Source organism: Canis aureus, chromosome 14, assembly GCF_053574225.1.
Source record: "Canis aureus isolate CA01 chromosome 14, VMU_Caureus_v.1.0, whole genome shotgun sequence".
NCBI classification, from domain to species: domain Eukaryota; kingdom Metazoa; phylum Chordata; class Mammalia; order Carnivora; family Canidae; genus Canis; species Canis aureus.
In genome coordinates, this window is record NC_135624.1 from 11327330 (window position 1) to 11346671 (window position 19342).

Consider the following 19342-nt stretch of genomic DNA (forward strand, 5'->3'; position numbering starts at 1 on the left):
AAGAAAATTAGCTAAAATGCTTTGACATCTAGAGTAATCCATTGCATAACATAATCAAGCGTGCACCAAATCAAAGAAAGTATACATTTTCACTAGGATTTGTCTGTATTTCTTTATTTCATTAACAGAAGTCCATACTTTGTTCAGATTTCCTTAGTTTTACATAGTGTTGTTTTTTTTTTTTTTTTGGTCCAGGATCTCATCCATAACATAACATTTACTCCTCACATATCCTTAGGCTACTCTTGCTTTTTTTTTGGTGACCTTGACGTTTTTGAGGAGTGCTTGCTAAATAGTTTGTAGAATACTCCTACACTGAGATTTTTTGGAAATTTTTGATATGATTAGACAGGAGCTATATGTTTCATGGAGGTAAAGTTATGCCTTTTCTCCTTTTCAACACTGCACTCCTTAGAAAGAAGACACTCTATGCAGCCAATGCTTAAGGAGTTGGGGGTTATACTCCATGTCCTTTAGAGCTAAGTATATAAATTACTTAAAATTCTTCTGCACAAGAGATTTGGTCACTAGGACTTGAATAAGGAAATCTTAAACTAATCCTCATCTGATTACTAACAAACCATGTAGCCCTTAGAAAGTCAACTTAGTTTTGTTGGGTATAGTTTATAAACTAAACTTTAAAAATTTAAAGAATAGCTGTAATTTGTTAAACATAGACTATATGTTCCAGACTTTATTAGGTGCTTAGTGAATTTTTTCTCATATTATCACCATAACAAACTTATAAAGAAAGCATTACCATTCTTATTTCATAGATGCATAAGTTTGAAACTCAGAAAGGTAAAGTAGCCTGTCCAATTCACACCTACAAACCATCAAATGCTGAAAGCTAAACTATGTACATGTATACATACACAAACACACATACATACAGTCAGTTTGTATTATGAAATAGTACCTTCCCTTATATAACAAAGGCAAGAAGCATGTCAAAGACTCTGGTTTGTCTTCTTTTAAAGAAAAGTTGGCTAATTGGAGATTTCCAATTCTAATTTTGCCCCATTCATTTTCCATCATGAAGAATATAAATGATTTCCCTATCCCCACTACCACTAGAACTGGTGGTCATCACCTGGTTTGAGGTGTCCACTTCTCTAGGGGTTGTGGTCATTTGAGTGAATAAGACTCCATGATATAAGGTCACGAGAATGCAAGAAGAGTGTGTGTTGTAAAGCAGATGTCAATTTCCCAGTGAATATATTTTATTTCTAGGAATAAACATGCCTTTGCTTAACTATCTACATGTTCCATGTTACAAGACCATTAATCTTGCTCAGCAAACATGGAATATCTGTTTTTACATAACCAGATTTCTATTCAAACATTTTATCTGAAACTTACATGACCACCAGGATACACATATTCCTAATATTAACCAGGAATCTCTCTGCATCATACAAAGTCATGAAATACATCATAAGGCATGATCTACTTGTTAAAGTAAATGTTAAAGAGCGTTTCATATTTTATCATTACAAAATGCACATGCTTACATATATATAACACTTGAAAACACAAAGGGCTCAGGTCCTTTAAGAAAACAAACACAGTTCAGTAAATATCTCTTAACATACCTTAATACCTCTCTGAATGGCGGTCCCTGGGTGGCGCAGCGGTTTAGCGCCTGCCTTTGGCCCAGGGCGCGATCCTGGAGACCCGGGATTGAATCCCACATCCGGCTCCCGGTGCATGGAGCCTGCTTCTCCCTCTACCTATGTCTCTGTCGCTGTCTCTCTCTCTCTCTCTCTCTGTCTCTCTGTGTGTGTGTGACTACCATAAATAAATAAAGATTAAAAAAATAAATACCTCTCTGAATGGATTCTTTACCAAAATGGATAATGCCTTTATTTTCAAAATGGAACCATGAGGTTTCATTTTTTTTCAGTGGGGGTCATTTAATTTGCAAGGATCAGATTTAAAAGAATCCAATCACTCATTTATGTACATTTGTATTTAACACAAATAGAATATATCCTGTCTGATAGTACAAATATATTTTTAAGTGGTTAGAAGCTTCAGTGTAAGGCTCATTAACCTTAGAGTTACTAAGCAATTTGTCTCAATTCTCTAACACATTCTATACTATAAAACCTGTAAATGCTTAAGGTATACCAAGGAATGGAAGACAGATTGGGGCTCTTTACCTCTATATGAATTATAAAATTTTAAGGCACCTTAGGCTTGTCTTTTCCTCCTCTCATTTGAAAAAATGTAAGTGAAGTCAATCTTGTCTTAAGTAGTATTTTTTTAATGATTTTATTTATTTGACAGAAAAGAGGGAGAGAGGTAGAAAGCACAAGCAGGGGAAGCTGCAGAGGGAGAAGGAGAAGGAGACTCCCTGCTGAGCAGGGAATCCCATGCAGGACTCAATCCCAGGACCCTGAGATCATGACCTGAGCCTAAGATAAATGCTTAACCAACTGAACCACCTAGGTGTTCTTAGAATTACTCTTAAAGTCATCTGAAGTTAGAAGCTCCAGACGACACAAATATAGAAACATTTTCAGTCATAATTTGACATTATTTCCACAATACTTATTGCCTGAATAAAGCATTCTTGTAATGTCCCCAGTTCTAAAATATCAGTTATTTTTGATGAAGACTTCTCTTTTATTTTTATTTACTTAAGTGCCATTATGATTTTCCCCTCACAATTTCACCTGTTACCTAATTCTCTAGCTGCTTTCCCCAGCCTTTCACTTGTTTACCTCATCATTCTATTACTTTAGGCAAGTATTAGAGCTGTGTTGGCCACTCTCCCTGCAATCCCAACTCTGGTCATTCATCCTTTCATAAAGCAAGTGCAGAATCCAAAACCATTTTCACACCATTATTAATGTTTATGTCCTTTAAAAATTTGACAGTAAATCTCTATTATTTTGTTAATCACCCTACAAATTCCATTGCGTAAGCATGAGTCGCAGTGTCACAATACTTACTATATATACCTACTTATTACTCAGTATGACACCTACTTATTAATTTGTCCCTCCAACCATCCATCTTTACATCCATCCATTTATTTAATACTATACAGAGTCCGGGGCAGGAGAGATGCAAGGAATTTGCTACAGAGTAGAATGCATAGAATTAAGGAAGAAGAATAAATCATGATAATGTAATACAACTTTTAGGATTTAGATATGGCTAGACTATTGCAAACCATGGAGAAAACATGAGAAATGAAGATTAAAGGCCAGTTTAAGTGAGGTATGGTATTTAAACCTCAATTTGAGGGTACTTTGGAGCCACTAATGCATTTTAACTAGAAAAATAGCATGATTGAGTTTTGACTTTTGGAAAAGCTCTGGTTGCCCAATGCAGTTTGCACTTGGACATATATTAAGATCTTGCAAAATAATTTCATATATGTCATGCCATAAAATTCTTTAATCTCTCCTTTGTATGCCTTCTTGCTATCATTGCTATATCAAATCTTGGCAGATTTAATCCTGAGTTTATATTCTACAAACCTAGGTCACCCATTCATTCACCTTCTGTTTTACAACTCATCTTTCTAGAAGATAAAATATGACTACCCCAACCCAATTTCTATGTGTAATTCACCATTTTCAGAGCTTCCAACATCTATTTAACCACAAAAGTAGAGAAAAGAGAAGAAAGAAGAGAAAAACTGGTATGAAATTAATAAATGACCACTATGGGATAAAAGTGGATTCAGAACTGGTCTTATAGGAAGGAAGATAGCTACCTTGCTGCGAGGAAGTGGGGGAGGGCTGTGAAGTTACTGAAACCCTAGTCCAAAATATTTCTTCTAGGTTTCCTTTACCTACTGATTCTGTTACTATTTCTAAAGGCCCATCCATATTTATCTTTCCCTGGGAACAGTTATTTTGAAAAGTGATGCAAATTTTAACGTGGTTAATTTCCCATTATTTCTACTTCACTTGACCTCAGTCTAGAAATGCCTATATTTCTTTAAAAAATAAAGCTTATATTACTTTGATTATAAAAGTGGCACATGTTCATATTGTATGATAAGTACCATGGCCATAAAAGAGAAAACAAAAAATATTCAATTGCACCATCAAAGAGGAATTATTGTGAATGTTTTGGATGTGTTTCCTCTCAATGTTTTTATGCATATACTTACAAATACACAACGACCTATCCACTACCCAGTCTCATCACACAAAATCATATCTATAATATATGTAGAGCTTTTCTAAAATGAGAACAATGACAGTATCAATGTACAGATTTGCAAGGACCAAATAAACTAATACTTTTAAGTTGTCTGTCCCAGGCTTAGTACATACTAAATTCTCAAAATATTAACTAATACATTTTATCATTATAATTACTCAGGTATACAAACATAGCCACTCAACATTTTGTGGGCATTTTCTCTTGTCAAAATATGATTCTTAACAGATGCAGTCATGGTGTCAATGAAGACATAGCTTTTCTTTAGACAATCCTAGATTGGAGTGTCTGCTGGTTCTCATATTTACTGCTTGTGGGAGATTATGCATGGTTTATTCATTTGAAGTTGTGGATAATATTTTTATCTTTCAGACTTTTTTTAGGGTTAGAGATCATAGGTACAAGGTATTGTAGTAAATACCAAAAATAATAGTATTTGTTTCCAGTGTTCCTGCTATGATAGCTACAATGAATATGTTCATATATATTGCTTTTTCACTTTTTTGAATTATTTCCTCGGGAATGATTCCCAGAAGTAGGATTACTGAGTCAAGGGTTATTAAAAAATAGTTAAAAAATAGTTATGTTCTTTTTATTTACTGTTATCTTGTTTTCCAATAAGTTTCAACCAATATATAATGTAATAAGCAAAGCACTTCATGTATTTAAAGAATGTTCCTATACCTGTTTCGATCAAGTCCACATCCTTTGCTCATCAGTTAAGAAGGGGAGAATCTGGGATGGATTTTATTGCAGGAATTCCAAACCTCTGGGAATTGAACAGATGCTGCTAACTCATTTTACATTTGGGAGACCACCAGTCAGCCGTGTTCAATAACAGCTTTCAGAAACATCTGGATTTAAACTTACAGCCTAAACATGACAGGTTAAGTAGTAAATAGTTATAAAATAGCTTCATGCCTTGATTCTCAAAAATCTGAATTCACTGAGGTTTTTACAATTTTTAGATGAGAGAAAAAATTGCAAATAATGTAAGCATTAAGACTCACATAAACTACACAGTATATCATTTTGGCATTATGGAGTCTGGTCAACTTGGAGTTTAGGAAGCCTCAGAGGATTTTTACAAATTTATTTTGAAGGTAAGAAAAATCCTTACTAATAACTATTTTACTCAAAGAAGCATAAAGGTATATGTAGTCTTCAAGTTATATTTATTGAATCTTAATTCATGTGAAACTGAAATAGCTTTAAAGAATAGAGGAAGGTAGTAAAAATTTTGGCTTAAAAACTGATACTTATGACATTCTACTCATATTGTAAGCCTTACTTAAATGCTAGCTTCTGGAAGGCAAAGCTCATGCCTAATGTATTGCTCTTCAAGGATTACCAGAGTAATAAGTACCAGGGTAAACACTTGTATATATGCCTATGGAAATGAGGGCTATTCCAGTCACTATTGTTGCATTTTTATATTACCTCCAAATTGAATGGCTTGTAACAACCATTTCATTATGCTCATTAGGCTCACAGACTCTATGGGTCAGGATTTCAGGCAAGGCACACTGGGAATGGGTTGTTTCTGCTCCATTATGCCTGGGTCTTTAACTCCACATCTGGAGGTAATGTGAATGAGTGGGGGGTTGGAACATCTGAAGGCTCATTCACTCACATGTCTACAACCTGAGCTGGAATGACTCAAAAAGAAAGATGTGTTAACCAGAGTACCTACACATGGCCTCTCTCCGTGGCCTGACTTCTTCACATGGTGACTTCAAGGTAGATGGGTCTCTAACATGGCTGCTCAGGACGCCAAGCATGAATATTGTAATGAACAATTTGGAAACTTAGTTGCTTTTTATGACTCAGTCAGATTCAAAAAGAAGGGAATTCTTATGGCATAATTACATGCAGACATGATACTATTTATAACATAATACTATATATACATATAATGCTATTATAACCATCTTTGGAAAATATGACCAATAATTACCCTCTAGTCTTGCTTTAACTTTAACTTCTATTCTTTCCACTGTATTAAATTTAAAAATTGTATTTTTTTTGCATAGTTTAGTACCCAAACATGGTGAGGATTGTTCTTTTGGTTCTAAATTTAAAAACTATATATGATTTTTCAAGCCACACCTTCCTAAAAGATATGTGATACACCCTACTAGGTAGACAGCTAGAACTGGTGTGTCCTCCTGATAGAAAATTACTCCCTTGATGTTGATTTCTGAATTGCCCAGTAATAAAAAAAGAACTAAGCACACATTAATCTCATTTCCACAGGGGATATTTTGTATTTGAACAGGAGAGAAATTCTCAAAATATTTGAATTATTTAAAGTGCAAGCAATTTGATAGCCTTATAGAGTTTATTTGAATTTTGTAGTTGCCTCAGATATACTTTTGGCCATAACTTGCAATGTTAGATACAATGGAAGACATTTCAAAATAGTAGAAGAATATATAGGGATACTTTGTGCTTAAGATATTTAATCTCCATAGTGATCTTTCCCCCTGTTAATGGCACAAATTTAATCTGTGAACTCAAAGTATATAAGCTTTAGTCCCATATGAAATATGATGATCACAAAATAATTTCCCTTTCTCTCTGATATGGAGTCTTCTTAGTATATATATACTCAATCCTCAGTTAAGAGTTTTTTTGAGTGCTAGCTGTGGGATTTCCACTTCCACTTTCAATTTTATTCATTTATTTTAATCAAACTCTCCTTAGTTCATTAGTTTATCTTGACTGTCATAAGAGATAATGGCAGTTCCACTTTCACAGTGTTTATTAATTTTCTGTTCTCTTTTTCTAAACATAAATGTGGGATCAATGGTTACTTTTATATATTGAAGAACTAAACTTAACTAAACTAAACTAAAGACACACATGGCATATGGTCATTTTTCCGAAAATATTACAAACAGGACCTAATTCATAATGTTTAAATGTTAAACAATTTCCTTTATTGGCTATATTTTATTCCTATTTGGTCTTTAACTAAAAGAAATATACCCTAGCCCTATAATGCAGTGTTTATAAGCAGAAATGCAGAAAAACTAGTTTAAAATATTATCTTTATTTGTATGCTCACATCTGGGTAACATCAATTGAGTTTGTGTAAGCAACTCACTTATTAAAAAAAAAGTAAAAACAAGAATTAGTTATTTGCATCTGACATATTTTTAGATATAAATAGAATTTTGTATCTTGTCAGGAATAGTGCTAGGAAGTAGTTCTCCTAAGAACAGATTTCTTAAAGCAATTCCCATACATTTTGGCAAATTATTTCTATCTCTATAGCAGGTTATTTATTCTGAATACATTCTTCAAAAACTTAGAGGAAAACATCATTCATTTCAACCTCTTCCCTACTTCCCATCAATCAAAATTTGTTTTAATTTGTGAAGGAAAAGTGAAAGAGCATGAACGATAAAGAGCTTTAGATTTAGCTATTCAGAATGCCTGGGTTTAAATTCTACATGTGTCTCAAAGTAAATATTATAATCTTATAAAATCATTTTATTGCATTGGTCCTCCGTTTGTTATCTATAAAATGGATATGATAATACCTACTATTTATAAAAATGTGCTTTTCTGTTTGGATAAGACTGCTTAATGAAGGTAGACTTATTAATATCCTATTTGTTACTAACCACCTTTCGTAAAGTAGAATGTCATTTTCACACTTGTTTTGCTGATAGAATATCTGATATCCATTGTCCTCTTTGCCGATAAATTGATTCCTTCCATACACAAAGCAATAGTAATTTCATTAGCAGGGCATATGACTATGCTAAATGGCTGAGGTAAATCACATTCTAATCATGTGTCCACATAAAGTACAAATTACACCACTAAATTTAGGAGGTTAATTCCCAGCCTCTATTAATATTTATTTGTGGGACGTCCGGGTGGCTCAGCGGTTTAGCGCCGCCTTCCGCCCAGGGCGTAATCTTGGAGTACCGGGATCGAGTCCCACATCGGGCTGCCTGCATGGAGCCTGCTCCTTAAGTTAATAATTTCCTGCAAATTGGGAAAAGGTTCTGGTTATTCAGCTTTAACACTAATCTTTCAGACCACTTCACTGACTGAAAGTTGCCCCTAAATAATCTGAGCACTACAGCATGTATTTATTTGTGCATATATCCTACCAGTAGCTATGGAGCATCTACAACATTGATCTGCCACACACTCCTGATTGTCAGCATTCCATGGAAAACTCAGGTTAAGAAAACAGATACACACTGAATCTTTTTTCTCCTTAATGGGTTTTAATCTGTCCTACTATGTGAAGGTGGACGAAAAGCATGCCTGAATTCTACTTTGCTCTCATCCTATTTTGTGCTCTCTCTTCTTTTGAATCCACGAAAAAGAACTGTCAGAAGTAAGTTAGGGTAGTCTGGAGTCTTTCTACCTCATGTGGTTGATCATTAAGGGCTATAAAAGCTACCACCCTCAAAGCCCCAGCATCTGAGTCATCAGGCCTCCAAGATTAAAAAAGAGGGAGAATCATCACAATTCTCTGCAAGTAGCAGTCAGTGTTTTGGCCTTGGACCAAAATACAAGAAATATTTTAATTAATAGGGACAATGATAAATAAAATAGGAAGTGAGATAAGAGGTCATTGCCTGAGAAAACAAGGCTTTTCTTCTCATTTTTACAACTCTCTCGAATGACCCACAAAAGAAAGTGCATGCAAATAATATTTTAAGTTCCAGGATGTGCTTCTGCTTTTCCAAGAAGGAGTGCCCGCAGATAAATCTAAGAGGGAGGTCATTAAATTGAACGGAAGATATTTAGAATAGGCGGCTTCACCCCATGTAAGGCAATTGTAAGCCTTTCTTTGTGTTTTAAAACTTTTTAGATAAATAGTCAGATTCAATTAAGCTCTGTAACTTCAAGAGATGGTGCTTCTAAGGAGAGAGGCAGGAGGGACTACAGATGTGGGATTCCTGGTCTGCTAACAGATCTGTGGGAGGGCAGAGAGAATTGGGCTATTGTGCTTCAATCAGCAACATCACTACGTGTCACAGTCAATTTAACCATGGAGCTTTAGAGTTAGGATGTGGACAAATGACTGAAACAGTACTTAAGAAAGGGGCACATACATTTAGTATGAAAGAATTAAGGGCTTAGGTGCAAAGACTACTACAGAAAAATATTTTAAAACAGATTTAAGGTTTGAAGATTGACAAGAGGAGACACCGTAAAAGTTGCTATAGGTAATCCCGTAGTTGGTTAAGAGCGTAGGTCATGGAGCCAAACTGCCTGGAGTTTCATGCTGGTCCCGCCACTCAGCCCTAAGTAATCCTGGGCAATTTACTTCCCCTCTGTGCCTCAATTTCCAACTTGCCATGTGGGAAAATTATATTACTATCTACCTCACACTGGCTTTTGAAAGTATTCAATAGATTAAGACATGTAAAGTGTTTTCAAATGGCCTGATAGTTGTTTTACTAACATTTAACTATTACTATAAGCCAGAACTATCTCCAAGGAATCACTAATATTTACTTAACATTCACTGTGTTAGAGAACTTAATGGGAAGTAATTTATGTGAATCATCTTTACTCTTAGCAATCACCTTATAATGTAGATATCTTTATTACCTCAGTTTGGTAATGAAAGTGAATGACTGGCACAGAAAAGTTAAGAAACTTGCCCAAAGTCACACAGGAAGGGAGTGATGCTTTCAAGATTCAAATCCAGCCAGTCTGGCTTTAGGTACAACACACTTCATCACTGTGTAATTGTCTCTTTGACATAGAAAACCGTGGACATGAACTATGCGTTTACTCTCTGTTTCAGTGGGGTTAGGCTTCTCAACAATAGGGGCTGTAGCAGATTCATCACTGCCTCGCAGTACCTAGCAGACTACATTGTGCATATTTAATTAGATAACTGATTACCTGGCTGCCTGTCCTGTTAATACCAGATGCTTAGTTCGATGGTCCACAACTAACTACATCCTAAAATCCCATGACAGAACTCACTGCCATCTCTTATGGAGCAGTCCTCCAGACACTGCTCTGGTCCCATGAGCCCTCACTGTGTCCCCTAGCCCCCAGTAAATGAACAGTCACCTTGTTCATTCGCCCTCCCTCTTGGCCATCCTCCTTCTTGCACTTCTGCTCCATGGCCACCAGTACAAGGACGATCACGTAGAAGCTTACTGGAAACAATACCAGAGGAGAAAAGAAAAATGAAAAAGAAAGGCAGGCCAGGAATGAGTTCCTTTGAGTCCTTTTGTCTTTCCTGTTTGGAAGACTGCCTTGCATGTCTCTTTTCCCATTTTCAAGTCTCAGAAGTTTCCCACTTAGAATGGGAAATAGGCTTTTGAAAAAGCAGGCCATTGGGAAGTCAGAAACAATTATTAGGATGCCTATTTCTAACCTAGTAAAAAGGTAATAATAAATTAATATAAGGCTTGACTTTGGAGCTTTCACTCCTCAGTATATCAAAGGGCTGTGTATTATTTATCTCCTAAAGAAAAAGAAAAAGCTCCACAGAGCTAATAGAATTGAAGACATTGCCTTCGTGTTGTTGTTCTCTCAGCACATTGTGAAACACTGCAGCTTAGGTGTGTTTGGAAAGTGGATTCAAGTTTGACTTTAACTAGTCTTAACTAAATTAACCTTTGCAGTCAAGATAAATGCCTTAAAAATAAATGCAAGTAATCTTACTGCCTTTTATTAATATTTCAGCACAAATGAATAAAAAAAATCACAATTTTAAGATTCCTATTCCTGGTGTCATATTCTAGAAGTAAAAACAAAGATAAGCTAAGTAGACCTAACAAGAATCAATGAAAATTTTGTAAATATGTAAATGCATTCTTAAAATTAAGATTTCCTGGGGCTCCTGGGCTATGTAGTCAGTTAAGCACCTGACTCTTGGCTTCAGCTCAGGTCTTGATCTCAGGGGCATGAGATCCAGCCCTGAGTCAGGCTCTGCACTCAGCAAGGAGTCTGCTTAGGATTCTTTCTCCCTCTCCCTTTGCTCCTACCCCCAGGACTCTCTCTGTCTCTAAAATAAATAAATAAATAAATAAATAAATAAATAAATAAATCTTAAAAAATAAATAAAATAAAATTTAGATTTCCTTTCATTATCCTTAACAATGAATTCTGTTCTAAGTGAATATGGTAGCTTGAGATATTTAATATTATCAACGTAATTCATGTCCCTAAATTTAAAATAAAGAAATATAAACTATCATGCAATTGAATAATTTAGAAGATAGATTAAGTTATACAATATGCCACTAATTGCCTAAGAGTTGTCTCTTATCTTGACATATTTTGTCAGGTTAAGTATGGGTGGGCCTCAGCATTTTGAACAACCTGTACTCTTGTATACTCAGTAACATTCTTAAACTATTTTGTATATGGCAGATTTGGACATTCTTACATCAACTTGCCAAAAAACATTCAAAGTAACAAGTGTTATGATTCTTCCTCTCTGCCAGTAGATTGGTTTTGGCAGCTTTACCTAGCTAATATTTGATTATTTGAAAGTTTTGTTGCAGCCATTTTGAAACCATATTCCTTTGAACATATAGGGTCCCCTGGGGAATGCCTCTGGGAGAGGGGCCCAGGAAGAGGGTCCTGGCAGCACCCCTCTCCTCTACCCCTTCCATTTGCATCTAGGTTACATATCAAGATTTTACCTAATAATTTGCTTGGAAAAAATAAAAAATAAAAAAAAATAATTTGCTTGGAAATAGGGTTCCATTGCTAAGAAATATTTATAATTCATCAGTTCATTTGTTCAAAAATTTTAAAGTTAAAATTTTCAATTTTTTCAATAATTCATCTATTCAATAAATATTAAAAGTACTGATTATCACAGCTCTGTTCCTGTTATTTAAAAATTTAGTAAAGTTGAAAAGCAAAGAGAAGATTGGTGACTTAGTAATAAGGATAAAATTCTCATGTCTTACATCTGTGCACTTGAGATAAGGGGGATGCAAGGCCTCCTGGGTGCAGCATATATTTAGCTATAATAAATATCCACTGGATTTTCATCTAGTCAAACTATTAACAGTGAAGACAAGAACAGTATTAAAATGTTTTACAAAATCTTGGGACTCTCTCTCTAAAGGTTTGGAAATAAAATGTAATTTAGAGTTTTAAAATATTTATTCATTTTCTAGGAATGGAAACCCTCTAATAAGCTTTAGGGTCTAGTATTATGATTCAACTCATTCAGCTTTTCTGATCCTAGTGAGTTAAGCTACACATGTAACTAAATTTTAAAATACACTGTCTTTCAAACTTATCATTAACAATTCTACAGAAATAGACAATAAGCTTGCCTACTTGATAGCAGTGAGTTTGTATATATTTCTGTTTCAAGATATTCACATCTTACTTCCATTTCACTAATATTTTAGCTACTGATTTTCTTTAGAAACAGCTTGATACTTATGCTAATTTGCATGCTCTTTTAAGAGTTCAGCACAGGGATGCCTGGGTGGCTTAGCAGTTGACCATCTGCATTTGAGTCAGCGTGATCCCAGAGTCCCGGGATCGAGTCCCACATTGGGCTCCCTGCATGGAGCCTGCTTCTCCCTCTGCCTGTGTCTCTGCCTCTCTCTCTCCGTGTCTCTCATGAATAAATAAATAAAATATTTAAAAAAATAAAAAAATAAGAGTTCAGCACAAACTTAGGAATTATATGCCAATGGAAATCTGTAATAAGTAACTTGTAGTCATATATATATATATATATATATATATATATATATATATATATACAAGTAACACTTATTGCATTTATTTTACTCTATATTCTCCAATACTTATTGCCAAATATGTTATTGATTAAATCATTAGGTACCTACCTGTAGGGTTATGTCTGGCTTTATATGTTTTATACCACTTTCTCTATTGACAATTACCTTTTCATATGTTTAAAGGATGAAATCATCAGATCATTGAGATAGGCAACTAAGACCAAATGAGCCTGAAAACTTCTCACTTCTAATATTTCTGTGTAAGAATTAGAGAAAAGTATTTAGGTACAAAGTCTCAAAATATAAAGAAAAGATAATCCATGGTGTGCTTCATTCTTTAGAAACCTCTTTGATAAGGAAGAGGGACATATCTTTTGTACACTTTGTAAAGAGATTTAAACACTAAGAAGCCCTCCTCCCTCAGACCATGGGGCCAGAACCAAAGGGGGTTTGGAACTTCCAAACTTCACAGCAAACGATAATCTTGTATTGGAACAAAAAGCAAGGATGACTCAGAATGTAATTAGGGTTGTGCATCTAAGCAAATGGTATTCAAAAGAAGAAAAGGACCAGGAAAAGGATGCTAATGTTTTCACAGAGAGACAAGGCCATAGCAGAATGAAAACAAAATCTTCTTAATTATCAAATTATAACATAGGGGCTGAGGAACATCTGTACATTGTGGCTGAACACCTACTTGTTACTCCTCCCCTCTCATCATCTACACAAATGGGAATACTTGTAATGTTTATATCTAAAGCAAATCATAGAAGGAGGAAAGGTTTCTAAATAGATTGAACTTAAGAGGCTGTGCTGAAGCCCCACTTCTATGAAAACAGAATGCCTCTGATGTTTTGTCAACATTACCACTGATACCACAACCAACAGGTTGAGGCAAGTAGATAAAGCAAAGGACTCCGGCACCTGGACTTGGTAAACCCAGAGGCTGATGATCTGTACTGTTTTTCAGGTGCTTTTTCTTTTCTCACATGAATTTGCTTCTGGAATATTTCTCTGTCCACATAATGATGGGCAGGAGAAAGAAAAGACATGAAATTTCCCTGCCTGTACTCTAAAATGTCACCTCACAGCATGTCCCCAATACCAAGCCAAGAAATGGCTTACTCAGGCTCTTTGCCAACTGGCATGAACCTGAAGATTACTTGATCTCCTAGAGGGTGATCTTTTTCCCACACAACAAACCTCACAATTTACCTTGCAATGGTCCCAATATTAATACCATATTCCTTTTGTGATATAGAACAGGGGTCAGAAAACTTTTTTTTTTTCTGTAAAGGGCTGGATATTGAAGTTTAGGATCTGTGGAGCTTTTGATCTCTGTTGCAACCCCCCAATTCTGCCTTTGTAGGAAGAAGGCAGCTACAGACAATGCATAAACAAATGGGTGTGACTCTGTTCAATAAAACTTCATTTATGAATACCCAGACAACACATTAAGGAATGGATGTGGTTGTATTTCAATAAAACTTTATTTACAAACACTGGTGGCTGGCAAGATTTAGCTCAAGGGCCATAGTTTGCTGATCCTTGATATAGAGATGGAGATTCAGAAAATTAAAATTTCTAAAACTATATATTTAAATGGGTAAAAGATGGAATATAGTTGAGTCTTATTTTCATATGTATATTTGATTATAATCCAAGTCTACTCATGGAATCCATTCATTTCTCTACTACTCATTAAAAACAAAAAAAAAAGTATTCTTTTAAACTATTTTCCAAAAAAAAAAAAAAAAAAACTATTTTCCAGGTATTGTCCTAGGAAAGAAGATCTGTTATTTAAAATAATAAATAAAAACTAGTGAACAAGACAGGCAACGTCTACCTCACAGAGTGCAGGGTCTGGGAGAATATATTTTACATATATTTACTGAGGTCCTACTCTCTGTTGTGCATTCTTCTAGCAGTAAGGTATACTACGGGTAACAAGACAGACAAGGACCTCTTGTGGCATTTACATTCTCTATAGGTAGAGAAAGAATAAATAATGTGACAAACAATAAGCAATAAAAGGTCATATAGTGATAAATGCCATGAAGAAATGATATAGTATTATATGATAAAAAAGTCATTTAGGAGAATGTGGGAAGGCAGAAGGTTATAGTACTCAGAAAAGACTGTGGGAAGATGACTTCTGAGCAAAGATCTGAATAAAAAGAAAGAGCTAACCATGCCATGATCTGGAGGAAGAATTTTCCTAGATAAGTAAACAGCATGTAAAGCCCCTGAGACAGAAATAAGCTGGTCTGTTGGAGAAATAACAAGAAGGCTAATGTCATGAGTAACTGAAATAAAGGAAAGGTGATGATAAATGATGAATCTAGAGAGGAATAGGGGGCAGATCATCTAAAGCCTCATGGTAAGGAATTTGGATTTTAGTCTTACATAATGAAAAACTGTAGGAAAATTTTAAGGAAATGAATGATACATTCTTATCCAGTTTAGATTACAGTGAACAGATAATTATATATGAGATGAACACTATTTAAAAAATGTGAAATGGCACAGTTAGGGGTAAAAAAAAAAGGCTGTAATCACCCATAGTAAAGGACCTACTTGCCCTGGTCCTACAACCTGAGATCTGCCAATGTAGAATTTGAGGAGAGGCTTGCTCTTTCCTATAGACAAATCCAAAAGACTATTATAACTCCAACTGCCCAACATCTAAGGCCCAGAAAGGTTTTTCTGCCTTCTTGGATCTTTTTTTTTTTTTTTTTTTTTAATTTTTTTTTTTTTTATTTATTTATGATAGTCACAGAGAGAGAGAGAGAGGCAGAGACACAGGCCGAGGGAGAAGCAGGCTCCATGCACCGGGAGCCCGATGTGGGATTCAATCCCGGGTCCCCAGGATCGCGCCCTGGGCCAAAGGCAGGCGCCAAACCGCTGCGCCACCCAGGGATCCCCTTCTTGGATCTTTTAATTCTAAAAGATAACAAGCAAAAAATAAAACTTAACTATTTGTTGAAAAGTTAATGCAGACATATTAACTAAAGACTTCCTCTTTGGCTTGAAAACCTAGGGTTAATCTCAAATGAACTTGTAGGGACATTTCTACAACTGAATTTAAAAGGAAATTATTCCTTTAACCTTTCTTGGCAACTGCCATTTTTTTCTACCTCTGTGTGTAAATCATATACGCATATTTTTTCCAAGTTTAGTGACAAATTTTTAAAAACATACTTATCAATTGCCTGCTTTTTTCACACGTTAAAGAAACCTCCTCCTCCATATGTGCAAATGAAGCATAGAACATCCTCTTTGGCTTATTTTGCATCACCAGCCACCAAAACAATGCACAGATGAGAAATCCTTTCCAATTACTTAGATTCACATATGCATATATTACATGTAAATATGTGTCATTATTGCATGCAGCAAATTGTTACCTACTGTAGGTACTTTGGTACCTACAAAATTATTTTTCCTCCCAAAGAAAGGTCTAACTGACCCTCAAGTAACCTAGCACAAAGGATTCAAGCAAACTGTGGCATCTAAAAATAGTTACAAATCTTCTTAATTTTCATTATTTTACCCAGCACCACACACTTGAGCATTTGGTGTCTTTTATTTTTATATTATGATAACAGAGATATTGTTCAAACACTCAATAAACATTTCAGATATATATGAAAAAACATTAACTACACTCGAGGGGACTCATAGTCTGAGTAGGAAAACAGGCCTCAAAACAAATAATAAAAATGACAGCAACCACATAACATGGAAGTGCAGTGCCTTCATGATACATCCAACTTATTCTGATAACACTGGAGAGCTCAGCCTGGCAGGGGAAATGGAGTGCAGGTACATTTCCTAGAGAACTGGTAACAAAGCTGACTCTTAAAGAATAATTAAGTGGACAAGATAGAGTGATGTAGAAGTTTTTGAGATCCTAGGTCATTGGCTAAATACAATTTGAATAATTAATAATCACCTACTCTAGACCTAATATCTTTTTTTTTTTTAAGATTTTATGTACTTATTCATGAGAGACAGAGAGAGAGGCAGAGACATATAGGCAGAGGGAGAAGCAGGCTCCCTGTACGGAACTTTAGACGGGACTCCATCTCCAGACCCAGATCACTCCCTGAGCCAAAGGCAGACAGACACTCAACTGCTGAGCCACCCAGGAGTCCCTAGACCCAATATCTTTTTGATGAATATCAGAACAAAAATAATTATAGAATGTAATACTTGCCTAAGTGATAACTTACAATCTAGGGAGGTAAAGTGTACATCCAAAACAAATTGTTAATAGTACATGGTAAAATATAGATTGTAACACATAGACAATGCATCCATTTGTTCATTCAACAAATATTTATTGTCTATCTGCTATGGACTATACACTGCTTTAGTCACTAGTCTCATGGGGTCATAATGTAGTAGATATTAATATGGGTTAATATCTGTAATACATGAGTTTTAAAAAGATCATAATAATTCTCTGAAACAAAGAATATAAGTAGAGGATATTGTTAGTCAAAAAATGTCTTTAGAAATATTTAGCTAAGTACTTAAGTAAAAATCTTTCATCTATTAAAATATTCTGGATGGCAATTCATAACATATTTTCTACTAATAATCATCAACTCATCAATTTTAAATAGCGTAAAATATTTACAATAGTTAGACCTTTGTTGTCTGTTATAAGGCATGTTTTTTACTCTTTATTTATACTTTCAACAACAACAAAGACATCATTTAGCAAAGGCAAAGGACTTCCTAAGCATTCCTCCAAATGATAGAATTTACATGTCTTAAATCTGAGTCTTTAAATATACATATTTGTGAATTTCTCGGATATAGGAGAAAGAAAACAATAATTCAAGAAGCATGAGATATAAGGTAGACATTAAACACTAGACATTTCTCTGGTATAGATACGTAGAAGGGAATCACAAGCAAGTGGCAAAGCACAAAGGCCATTTGTACTTCATGTTATTATCCCAAGACCTGGTCTCAGGTATTGGGTATGGTTTACTAATAGTTCTGAAAAGGACCATATGATTGAAGAGAGTCAAATGTAGACATACAGCCCAGGTGATTTTTTAGCCTATTATTTATATTGCTCTTCCCCATCTGATAAGTGAGAATAATGCTATCAACCTAATTCATAATTAGCGTTAATTGACAGGTTACTAGACAAAGTTGATCTCCTCGAATGAAACCCATGATAGCAAGAGACAAGTGCCATGACAGGTCCAACACTTAAGGTATGACCAACACATCATTTTCCCCTTGCATTCTTTCTCATCTTGTTTAGTTGCAAAACCAGAAGGGTTGAGAAATGACATTCAACCATGTAAGTCTCATAAAGGGACTTTTATTTACTGAAGTCAGTATCTTGTGAAAAATATTTGTAAAAGAATTTAGTTTACCTAACTTCACAGAAGGTATCAGATTAACATAAATTATCATCTAGCTGCATCTAGCATTGATAACACGCATCTTGCATCAAAACCTTCCTGATAGTGATGCCATGAGCTGCATAATAATCACCATGCTTTGATTAATTATTTTGCTGAATCAACTGCATTTACACTGATAGCCTCATTTTTTGCAGTGCATTGTTTTTTATCCTAACACAACTATTCGGAATTAAAATGTAAGTAGTACAATTTGCAGTACTAAGCATACCAAATAGTTACAGTAAAAAGATTTCCATTTGAATTATCAAAATAAATACATTACAAGAAACCTAGAACCTAAAAAAAAAAAACAACCCTCTAATTAAGGGAAACTTGAGACAGCTTTTTAGCAAGTTCTTTGCTGAAAGAATTTATTTGGTTTCTTGATCCTCCTACCAATCGCATTAACAATGACAAAAGATATGCAAATTTAAACAGACAATAGTCAAGCCAAACTGCTCTGACTCAACATCAACAGGGACATTTTCAGCATATAATCAGCTAGATTCACATTAGCCAGGGTCAATGTAACCAAAGAACATTTGCATAGTTATGCTTGGCTATAATCTGCAAACTATGCCATAATCACTGACCAAGAAGAATGCAAACAAAAATTTATTTCACACAATAAATTAACATATGGAACCTTTGCATGATATAAGCTCAACAGAATCATATATTTACACTATCACTGCTGAATAATTGCATGGAAAAAAAAATATATATATGCATTACTACGGCTGAATCACCATTTTGGCTACATGTTGTAAGTAAACAAAATATTGCATTTTTGGTAGAATAGCTCATTCAGGACAATTTGGGACTAAATTTCCCTACCCAGCCCCTTCAAAGAATCCAGACTAATTTATAATGTTTGAATTCTCAATTAAAAACCCAATGGATGCTTTATTGAGAATAGTAATAAGCTGTTTGACCACATTAATTTGTGTACTATTAAAATAAATTTTGCCAAAGAAAAAACAGATATAAACTGCTGCTATAATT

At 34.8% G+C, this 19342-nt stretch overlaps 1 protein-coding gene across 10 annotated transcripts in view; it reads right to left on the minus strand.

Annotated features, from left to right (window-relative positions):
- Nucleotides 1–19342, minus strand: part of ANGPT1 (angiopoietin 1) — a 356334-nt gene that overhangs the window by 221491 nt on the left and 115501 nt on the right. Inside the window, exon 2 of one of the 10 annotated variants that reach the window (XM_077846958.1) lies at nucleotides 10252–10340. The exons of the other annotated variants lie outside the window; for them this stretch is intronic. Coding sequence (XP_077703084.1) covers nucleotides 10252–10305 — 54 coding nt within the window. The 5' untranslated portion in view covers nucleotides 10306–10340. The remainder of the gene's footprint in view (nucleotides 1–10251; nucleotides 10341–19342) is intronic. 10 annotated transcript variants of the gene reach the window in all.